The sequence below is a fragment of the Otolemur garnettii genome, unplaced genomic scaffold, assembly GCF_000181295.1.
Source record: "Otolemur garnettii isolate 467f Iridium unplaced genomic scaffold, OtoGar3 scaffold00078, whole genome shotgun sequence".
Lineage (NCBI taxonomy): Eukaryota > Metazoa > Chordata > Mammalia > Primates > Galagidae > Otolemur > Otolemur garnettii.
Genome location: NW_003852473.1, coordinates 8,632,300 through 8,643,548, shown reverse-complemented (window position 1 = coordinate 8,643,548; position 11,249 = coordinate 8,632,300). Strand labels below are relative to the sequence as shown.

The following is an 11,249-nucleotide window of genomic DNA, read 5'->3' as shown; positions in this document are numbered from 1 at the left end:
TCTTCAAAATATTTCCTTCCCTCAAACATGCCTATATCTGCAAAATAAAATGCCACTTCTCTAGGGGAAACTCTGTCCAAGAGTGCCCTGTGGTGCCTTTCTTTTCTTTTTTTTTTTTTTTTTTTTTTTTTGGGATAAGCTAGTCTCAGTCTCTGTGGTAGGGAAAAGCCTTTCAGATGCTAAGAAGACAGTGATGTAAAAGCTGTGTGTTATCACATTCAACCATTCCAGCTGGGGCCACCAGCAAGGTCAAAACAGGTGGAAAATCCGTTCTGACTCGTTTGCCTACCTCATGGCAGTGTCAGTGTGAGGGACAAGGAGTATGAAGTTTGCTGACGTGGTTTGTCTCTGACCTCATTCACTTGCTGAAAACCAGAAGCAGCAGCAGCCCTGGGAAGGACAGAAGAAAAACACGTCCTGACCTTGCTCCAGAGCCTTGCAGTTCTGCTTCTTCCAGAACAATCTTTTGTTCATTTGGTGCATACTGAGTATGAAGTTGTGAAGAGGGTGCAGGGGGACAAATGACATGGTTTCCACCTGATTGACATGGTTTCCACCTGATTCAAAGGTGGTGTCCTGAAGGCAGTGATCAGCTTCCATTTTTCCTTTGTTCACTTCTGAGAGGATCAGCTGTCCTTCCTTCTCTCCTCTCCCTCACAATGTGGGGTATGCCTGGGGGGAGCAGGCAGAAGCTTGGTGTAGCTTGGCCACGTGTGCTCCACACAGCTGGGCTCTGAAGCTGTTTTAGGGGAGGGTGGTGATCAATCTGCTCCCAGACACGTGTAAATCTTGCTTACGAAGAGGAATGCTGAGAGCTGAGTCAGCTCCATTATTTAGGTAGTTGGGAATTTGACATTTTCATACTAGACTGTTAAACCCTCATGTAACAGTTTGTATGTGGTAAGTAACTGTCGCTTTAGTTCAGTAAACAGATTTTATTTTCACACTTGTTTGGTGCAAATTGTATGCCTGGAATCTATTTAGGGTTTTATTCTTTCATTTGTGGCAGCAAAAATGGAAAAGCATTAAACAAATGTATTGGAAATGCACTTTTCTCTTCTTTTTCTGGATTTACAATAGGCGCTCTGAAAGAAGGCAGAGTGGCACCATGCTTCTGCAGAGCAGGGTGATGACCGGATGGCAAGGTAGACGGTTCTGACTTGACCTTCTGTCTTCCGGCCCTGCCATTTGGATTTTCTCAGAATCTTTTATTTATTTATCTTCACTCATAGCCCACTTTTTCTTGTTCCTCTTCTCACATCCCTTTCAATGGCCTTTGCTCTGTTCATTTGACAGTTTTTTATGAATTTAAAAAAAAAACCCAAGAAGTGAAAAATTACCTTTTGGGAACAATGTACAAGTTTTGGATGATGGTTACACTAAAAGCCAAGACCTTACTGCTGAACAGTGTATCCACGTTGCAGAATTGTCCTTGTGCCTCCTAAATATGTTGAAATAAAAGCAAAATCAACACCAGCCGGCTCACAGGGCTCGAGCCTCTCATGTGCCGCCTTCTCTTCCTGCGTCCACATCAGGGCCAGGACCCCCAGTCTTGGCCTTCTGCTCTCTCTCCACCCACCTTGCGGCTCCCTGACTCTCTTAGTTTGTTGTGAGGAAGATTCTACTTGCTTTGGGACCAGGCCTGAGGCTGTGGCCTTGGGAAAATCATGTCTGCTCTCTGAGCTCCTAGTCCTGGCTTACCCTAGTCAGCAGGGACATTGGGAGGACGTGTGCCTAGCATCAGGTACAGGCGAGAACTGTGACCTGCCAAATAGACTCCAGTGAGCTCACCACCGCAGGGGAGCAGAGAATGACTGTCTTGCAAGGGAGGTTACAAAACTTAGCCAGGTGGTGATGCACAGACCAGCCTGTATATCGGTACTCAGAAGGCGTCAGTTTTTATGATGTGACCAGAGGCAGGCAGATAGGGGGAGTCCTGACCTCTCTGGGGAGGATGTCTTTATCCCAGGACCTTTCACTGGCATTTCTGGCTTTTACCTGAAACCCAATTCTTTTCGAGGTTGGATAGATCTTTTTTCCTTTTAATCTAGATTCTTTCCCCATTTTTTCCTTTTTCTATCAAAAGCATGACTACTTCTGTCATCCATATCTGAAAGCAGGAAGTGGGGCTCTCCAGGTTTATGGGACTCTCCCATCTCACCCTATTCTAGCACATGGTCCTCAGGACCCTGGGTTTGCAGATTTCTTAACCCTTCCCTTCTTTGAGTGGTGAGTAGCTGATCCCTCCTCTTCCTGTCTGCACTTCTATTGCCCCAAGGACAGGGTGTGGATCCTGCTCTTCCTTGGTAATCTAAATGCGTTGTGGGTGACAGAAGTAAACAGTGTCTCCTTCAGGTCATTGGAACCAGTGTCCGAGATGGAGGCAGTTTTGTCTTTACAACTGAACCAGTTCATTTATTTTGATTATTCTTTTTATTTGTTTGTTTTGTGTTTCTTTTAACTGACAATTACCTTTACATTTTGTTTAATAGGGTCTTCCAGAGCATGTGAGGGCATGTCCAGTTTTCATTTATGGACACAATTTATTATCTATATCCTAATGAGCCTTTGACACTTTGGTTTTTTTTTTTTTGAATGTGGGTTTTCTTTTAAAAATTTGCAGTTTTTAAAACCATGATATCACCACCAGCCCATTTGTTTTTCTTGGTAGAATAATGGTAAACATGTTCTCCTACTAAACAGAACACAATGGGGGGGAAATGAAGAACTTACCTTTTTAAAGTTTAGTGTGGTGCCAACTAGTTTTTGTGATTTTTAATGCAGACTTTTTTAGTTAGGAAGTATCTGTTGAGCTCCGAGCCCGCGGGACTGTGTTAGTGCTGGGTGGGTGGTGGCCATGTTCTCTGTGGGGTCAGCAGCCTGCAGCCTGCCGCCTGCCCTGAAGCCTGTTTTTGTACAGTCCATAATCTAAGATGGTTGTTACACTTTTAAAGGGTTATGAAAACAAAGAAGAACATGTAACAGACCTGTATTTGGCCTGTAAGGTTTAAAATATACATATTTATCTAATTCTTTATGGAGAAAATATGCCTACTCCAGACCGGCAGTATCTCTGCCTTCCTGCAGCTTATATTTTAGTAGGAAAGACAATTGATAAACAAGAGAACATATAAATAAACAAGAGAATTCTTTTCAGATTTTGATAATTGATAAGAAAGTGACAAGAATGAGGTGAGGGCAAAGGGTCAGGGTTTAGGTGGGATTTTTCCAAGAGGTAACTTCAAGGTTGGACACTGACACCGAGATGAACAGCCCTGTGAAGCCAGCTTGCCAGTCCACTCTTCCCTGGGTCCTCTGCATTCTCCTCCAAGTGCCTGCTTATCTGCAGGGCTCAGCTAGACATTGGCTCCTGGGGCTTCCTTCTCAAATCCTCTTTCTGATGACCTTTACTGTAGCACCTGCCAACATGGCATTGTAATGACCCATTTCCTTTCCTCCCTCCACGTGGCCCTACATTTGAAATGTTTTAGAAAAAGGTAGGTCTTGGCAGTCATCACTCTCCAGCATTTATTTCATGGGTTGAACAGTTAAGTGGAATCTACTTTAAACTCAAGATTAAATCCCATTAAGTCCCTTGTGAGGAGGAGGCTACTCTAATAAGTTGTGGATTCTTAAGTTTAAATCTTACCATTTACCTTTTTTGTACACATCCTTCCCACCCCATCTTCTCTACTCAAAGCACTTCCCCCCTTCCATTTCTAAAACCTAATTCTTGCCCCACCCTAAAACATGGCTATTTCTCTATCTTTTTAAAAGACACCATCATTCATCTAGGAATTATCCTTGGTTCTTCACATTTCTTCACCCTTCCCTAACACATCCAGTCCTCCAGCACCTACATCACCAAAACTAGTCCTTTCTCACCATCTTTCCTATCAACTGCAGCACGGCCCACTCTGTTCTCCCCCTGGACCGTGGCACTGGTAAACCAGCTGGTCTCTCTTTCTCTGTGCTTACCTTGCTTACATCCATTGTTTATGCAGAAACCACAGATCTTGTAAAACTGAGAATAAGGTCATGTCATTCCTTTCACTGAAATACTCTAGTGGCTGCCTGAGGACCACACCAAAACTCCTGCCTCAAAGACATCCTCATTCCCAAATTTCTTCTATCATGTTTGTGGGGATAACAGGTGACTGGTTTGATGATAACCCTAGTTAAAAGGACTTGGGAAAGAATTTGACAACCTTATTGTCTTCTAATGGTATTGTTTTTCCTTTTTTCTTTTTTGCATTGCAGAGTACGAGTTGGAAGTAAAGAGGGTGCAGGACATTCTTTCTGGAATAGAGAAACCACAGGTATGTCTTCTGAATTTCTCACCATGAGCAACACTTTCTTAAGAATTTCAGAGGTGCGTTATTTTCACCACACATTGGGTAAGCAGAGGGTCCGTTCCCCACTGAAGCATCTTCATGGAGGAATTTGGAATGTGGTTAGGCTTTCTGACTTTCAAGGATTCATTTTTCTCCCCCTTTTCTTGGGTCTACAGAACAATTTTGATATATTTCTTAACCTGTGTAAATGTAGTAGTAGTAGTTTTTTAAAACCTCAATAATTCTAATATTTTTTCTGGTAAATTTCAAAAAGATATTTAAATATTACCTGAGAAAAATAAGTCCAAAACATTGGTTGCAATTGCATGAAAAATAAAATCATTGGGAGTAACAGTACTGATTGTGAGGCATTAGTTTGAATTTGCCAGGTGTTCTGAAATTTAAGTGAAAAATTCAGAATGTTGATTCAGCCTTTCATATGAGATTAGAGAGCCAAAGTCCTATGGAGTATTTTCTAGCTGAGCTAGAAAACCTTGATTCTTCAAGTGTTTCAAACACTGACGCTTTTTAATAGAAGAGCCCGAATATGCCTCAGTGTTCATAGTTGCTCTTTTGGGTAGACCTAAAAGCATGAGGTGTGGAGGAGGATGGGCTTAATAGGCACTTGTAGAGGAGTAGGGTGGGGAATAGGCTGCATTTGAGGGGTTTTGAGCAAAAAAACTTTTATTATAATGGCTGAATTTTCGGAATGATCAAACACTTGGGAAACGAGTTAGAGTGACAAGAGCGTGGACCTTGGGAGAGAAATGCTGATTATCTACTGCTGTGGTCTGGTGGTAGCAGTTGGTGTAGCTGTTCACAGAACAGATCCGTAAGGCTCTGTCACCTCTTAGGCGCTGAGCAGCCACGGTGAATGGGCCTCCAAGTTTCTGTGCCTCCTCTTGGGAATTGCTTGCTTTAAGACAGGGGTGTCCAGCCTTTTTTCCTCTCTTTCACAAAGTGAAAGAATAAAAGTTGCCTTGGGCCACACGTTAAATACACCAACGCTAACAACAGCTGGTGAGTGAATGAAAAGGTCTATACACAGATAAGCAAACCAGTCCTCACTCATCAGCACACGTCGCGGGCTGGCTGCCGTGGGCGCCCTGCTCTGAGGCATCTCCCCAGTCGCTGTCCATGCCGCTCTGCGGGGCTGCCCCCTCCATGCACAGCGCCGCTACTGCTCGGTCCTGCTGTGTTCTCCCCTCCCTGCTGTGCTGGCCTGTGCCCTCACTCCATTTACCCCCTTCTATGACCGTCCCAGGAGCTTTGGTTCCTGTAGAACAGGGCCACGTGTATGTCCTCACTGTCTACAGTGTCATCCGTGGACGTGTGCGTCCAGAAAAACATTGCAGTCACTCACAGTCTGGTAAGTCAGTGCTGTGCAGAGGGGGACAGGTGCTGACTCCAGACCACACACAGGAATGGTCCTGGAAACTGGAAAAGGGGTGGCAGCTTCTCGGACAGGGAGGGGTGGAATATAGGGAGAGATTCAGAAAGGCTTGGGGGCAGAATCATGGATGAAGCTTATATTCAAAGTGTTGTAGAAAGAAGAAAAATCCATGAGGGAGACGGAGAGCGGTGATCACAGAGATGGCAGAGCAGCATGATAGCTGTTGTCCCAAGCCATTGCCATGTCTGTCACTTGTGCACATAGGGCTTTTCTTCAGACCCTGCTGGTCACTTCTCTCCTGCAGAACCAGCAGAATCTCCCCGTTCCTTCAGGTTGCTGTGCTCCAGCTGCACAAAAGCCGTGTTCAGATGCGTTGGGCCTTTTTTCTGACTGACTCAGCGTTTATTAAGCACTTGATCTCTACAGTTCTAAGAGCAGAGTAGACAGGCTTTTGTAAGTAGCTGTGGTGTGAGGTGTAACACATAGCAACTATGTCATCTAAGAACTTTCATCTCTATCATTTAGGATTTAGGAACCGTACTGCTTGGCTGCAGAAAGCTGGTGGATGCTGACTCCACCCACCCCAGCCTGGCCAGGCAGTTCTGTCCCCATCACGGAGAGATGGTTCTCAAGAGCCCAGGGGCCTTAGCCCTTGAATTGTGTGCTAACTCCCCTGTCCTCATTTGGTGTCCACACAGTAGCCTCCTGAGAATTCTACTTCATGATGGCCAACAGAGTACATGAGGCAGGGTGATGGTGTTATCTGATCTACCGGATGATTTTATCTCATTATAAAGTAGTTAATTGGTGATCTGATTTCATATGTCAGTTCTATAAGTGTTATAGTTTGCTTTAACATCCGTGAGTCTGTTTGACTCTGCAGTTCCACCTAGACTGAGTTTCTGAGTCTACTGCACAGGGAACCAGGCCTGGAGAATTCACTCAGAGAAATGCCACGAGGTAGTGGCCTGTCTGCAGGGTCAGCCAGCTTGCCTGGATGCCATGCTTTCCTTACCCTCATCTAAACATCCAAAATGGCTTTTGGCTTAGAAATTCAGTCAAAGGGTGACATTTCCCTGTTAGCACGGTTTAGATGGGTAAGAATGTAGTGAATATAGCCAAGGTCTTTCCTTATTATTATAAAGCCAGAGTGGTCAGTTCTGCTCTGTGAGCAGAGCAGTAAACTCCAGAGTTATTAAAGACCTATAGATCAGCATTTATAGCTAATGTTCCTTTTAGCATTGAGACTTAGACTTGCATCCCTTTCAAGCAGTCTGATGAAAGCTGTCTGATAAGACGCAGGTGTCTCTGGACACAGCTGCTTCATCACGCGGCTGGTGACCTGGGTGACCACCCTCTGGGCCTGGGTCCTGGTGGCAGCTCAGGCCTGTCAAGGCTGCCTCGGCTGAAAATTCCCAGACAAGGGCATCTTCATGCAGCTGTGCGTGTCTGCTCTGCACATAACTCAGGCAGCTGTCTCCTGTCACCTGTGTTTGTGTCCTGCAGCTGGAACCAGTCACCATAAATTGAGTGGCTGAAAACAAAACAACGAGAAAGTTCTAGAGGCCAGAAAGTCCCAAATGTGTCTGGCTGGGCTAACGGTGGGTGTTGGCAGCACTCCACTACTTTCTGAGGCTTTGGGGGATGATCTGCGTCCTCGTCTCCTCTAGCTTCTGGAGGGGACTCTGCCCCCCATGCAGCTGGCTCTCCTTGCCCTTCAGTTCTGCTCCCACTGCCACATGGCCCTCTCTGACTCTCCTGCCTCTTTCACTGATGAGGACCCTTGTCATCATGCTGGGCACATCTGGATGTGGTGCAGGATGATCTCTACCTGGCTAGAGCTTTCACTTAATCACACCTGCCAAGTCTCTTTGGCCATGGGAGGTAGCACATTCACGGTTCCAAGGATGAGCTGTGGACATCCTTGTGGGGCCATTGCTTTGCCCACCACACTGCCGGCTCCTCAGGGAGCCCTCCTGCCTGCAGACAGCCCACTCTTCCTTCCCAGCCTGACTAGTTGCTTCCATAGTAGTTTTTCTGCCTCCTCCTCCTACTCTTTTTCTCTCTCAAGTTATTTGTGATTGTGTTGTATTTATGTGTGTCTAATATCTAGCTCTGTCCTTGGCACAAAGTGAACCCTTCACAAATGTTTACAGAATAAATGTGTGCCTGGTTTCAGTGGGTGTAGCCAGGATCTGGCACTCCAGATGGAAGGCCCAGGCTTTGCAGTCTGGCACTGTGGGTCAGGACCTGGCCCGGCTACTGTCTTTGTGGCCTTGGCTAAGTCAAATAACCTCACTGTGCCTCAGTATCCTCCCCTTTGAAAGGTAAAATAATAAATACCACATAGGATTATGTGAAAAGCAAATTATATGCTGTCCGTAAGATACTTGGAATGGAGTATTTCTCTACAGTTTGTAGCATATCATTAAGCAAAAGTGAAATTCCCTCCAACACTCTGAAATGAGAAGGGGGCAGAAACTCGGGAACACAACTGTAGAAAAGATTGTTATTCTAACTTTTTTTTCCTTTCAGCCATACCTGGTAGTGCCTCTAAATAAAAGGCATCTAATTTTCTTGAGGTTTTGCAAGTGATCTGATCTAATACAGAACAGCTAGCACTGTGGGCTCCGGCCACCTGTCGAGAACTTTGGGCAAGCTTAACTGAGCAAGTTGTTTACTCTTCAGAGACCCAGATACATAGTTTCTTTTCCGCGTAATTCCATTAAAAACAGTGCATACACACTGAGTATTTGTCTTGAGGCTGCAGTAGGTAGATGCCTGGAGACTTTGCTGCTATTGCCCCTCTCTGGAGGAACACACTTGACACTGTTGTCAGAGGCTTTAGAATTAACTAGTTGCCTCCAGCCTAACATGGTCTCATCTTCTCCGATAGAGCCTCCCGTATACTGGGGGGCTGTTCATTTTCAGGATATAAATAAATGAAACCCGCAGTTGTGGTTCTGCATTGTTTCTGTCCACTAGTGTTTAGTTGTTGAAACAGCGAGTCAACTGGCCCAAGAGAGCACTCCCCTGCTGGAGGCAGTCCTTGAAAGATACACAGCTGTGCCTGTGGGAGCAGACGGGGCATTGGCACCTAAGCTGTGACAGAAGTAGGTGACTGAGAAAGTTCTGTGTGTGAGTCTCCCAGTTCTTTGACCTTTTCCTTTTTCATTTATTTTCCTTTGTGACATTATTGCCCACCAGGTGCTGTTCACTTCTAATGCTTTAGAAGTAAAGCCAGTATTTCTAAGCTAATATTTTTTTAGTGCATTCCTTAATTAGCTCTGTGGACCTCTTACATAGTTAAGTCTAAAGTCCAGACCAAATTTAGAAGTTACTAACATGCAGAGAAGTGATTTTGAATATGAGAGTAACAATTTGGTAACTATGAGAATGAGTGATGTTTCATGATCCAAAATGAATATCATTTGCACATAATAAATTCTTAGATAAAAATCACAAAATTGTATAGCATAGTGTTAAAATACTAGGGTGAACAGGAGAGAAGCCACAAGGAAAAGGAGAGCTAAGGATTAAATATCAAATAGTTATAAGATAATGCAGTTGTATTTTGACATATATATGTGTATATAAACACACACCCATACATCCACATACATAACAACTGCTGTCAAAGTTGCCATCCGTACTTAATAAACACATAGACCGGAATGATTTCTAATCAGTGTGTAAGGTGCTGATTTTGTGAGTCCTTCAAGGTACTTAAAAGCAGTTTACTTTAAATAAGTCACATGCTAACTTATCCTGTACTTGTAGCCTAACAACAACACTTTTATATTGCCAGTGTAAAACAAATGTCAGGCTCTACCTTGTCTAATAATTTTGTAGCTAGAAATCACTCCTTTTATCACCATTATAAAGGACATTGACTTCTAGTTATGGTGTATCAACAAAAATCAGAAAGTCAGTTTTAAGGCTTCTAAATTTGGAGGGGGGGGGGTAGGCAGACAGTAGCTATGATATCACTGTGATGATCAGGTTAGCTAAGGGCCCTGGCTAAGTTAGATAGTCACTGCTGGGGAGAAAGAGATTTGCAGAGTGAAGCTCATACTCTTTCAGATAGGCTGGAACCCAGAAGGTGTTCCTGGGCGTCTGAGTCTCTCACTGAGGCGTTACCTCCCAGGACACTTGGAGGCAATAGGTCTGGCTCTGAGGACTCATTTTCACATGACATTGTCTTAAAAGACACTGCCATTTTCTGAAGTTGTCCTTGGAATGAAGGAAAGAGAGTTCCTGAGACCACGGGCTTTCTCTCAGGATTCTAGCTCCTGAAGAAGGGAGACCGGAGGCCTGGAGTCAGTGGGAGGGAGGGGACAGGAGCACAGGCAGGGATCTGGCCCTAGAAGGTGGTTTTAATCTGGGTATCAGGCTGCTTAGATTGAGGTAGAATCTGCAGAAGCTGCTGCCCTTTGAAGATGATGCTGTGTTCTCAGCGTGCATTTCTCATAGACTGGTGTATGGAGAGAACACACTTCCACACACCCCTCTGTTCAGATGACAGTTCTGTTCCTGAAGCCTTGCTTGTGGAAAGCATGAATGTTATTTTAGTTGATGCTTCAAGTATTTAACATCTCCAGTTAAATAAAAATTAACCAAGTCCTAAAGGAAAAAATTAAATCTGTAGTAGTTGAACTAAAAGGCAGCATCTAAAGGGATATGAATTTATGGAGGCTTGTTTGGTATCTAGAGTGCTCATCTAACTGAGCCACTTTGAGACATGCTGCTGTTTCACACCACCATTCACAGATCAGCATTCTTGCATACTGTGCTCTTGGAATTGAGCAAAACAGCCATTTATCTTACTGAGTATTTCCTACTACTTAATCAGCATCCTTTTAAACTGAACTCTTCGCAGCAAAATATCTCCTACATTAAAAATAAAATCTACTTCTCAATCCTCCAGGATCACTCATTCACGATATATGAATGAGTTTATGTAAAACATGCTGTCTGTTAATCTAGGTAGGCTAACAAGAGACACATAACCACACATTGCTCCATGTAAGGAAGAAGCACCAGATGTAGTTACCAGGAAAGTGTGGCCAGAGCACAGAGAAAAGTAGTGATGGATTCTGACCAGGGCATCAGGAAGAACAGTACAGAAATGTTCTTGACACAGGCTTAGGAATCTGAGGGTCTTAGGCTGAGGTTCTGTGAGGCTAAAAGTCTGTCTTCTTCATCCTCTGTCATTGTGTGTGATGTTTAAGTGAATAAACAAAGGCAGCATTTGAAGTGGGTCTAAAAGAAGTTTGTTAATGTCAAGAAAGCGGGAAAGTTGAAAGCTAAATCCCAAGGGTACAATAGGACAGTATCCTGGAGGGTGGTCACAGCTGCAGCCCCAGCAGAAAGGGTAGAGCCTGGTTCTGTAGCAGCTTCTCCTCAGATGTTTTAAAGAGAGTTATATAATAGCTCCCGTTCACCATGTCACCTGTGCAAGAAACTCAGCCTGTCTCACTCCCTTTGAATTTTATTTTTTATTCAGTAAATATTTACTAAGC

General features: G+C 44.2%; 1 protein-coding gene across 2 annotated transcripts in view; it reads left to right on the top strand.

Annotated features, from left to right (window-relative positions):
• FNDC3B (fibronectin type III domain containing 3B) overlaps positions 1–11,249 on the top strand; it is a 371,182-nt gene that overhangs the window by 252,982 nt on the left and 106,951 nt on the right. For both annotated transcript variants that reach the window (XM_023515748.1, XM_003794293.3), the window contains exon 7: positions 4,261–4,319. In XM_023515748.1, the coding sequence (XP_023371516.1) occupies positions 4,261–4,319 (59 nt within the window). The remainder of the gene's footprint in view (positions 1–4,260; positions 4,320–11,249) is intronic.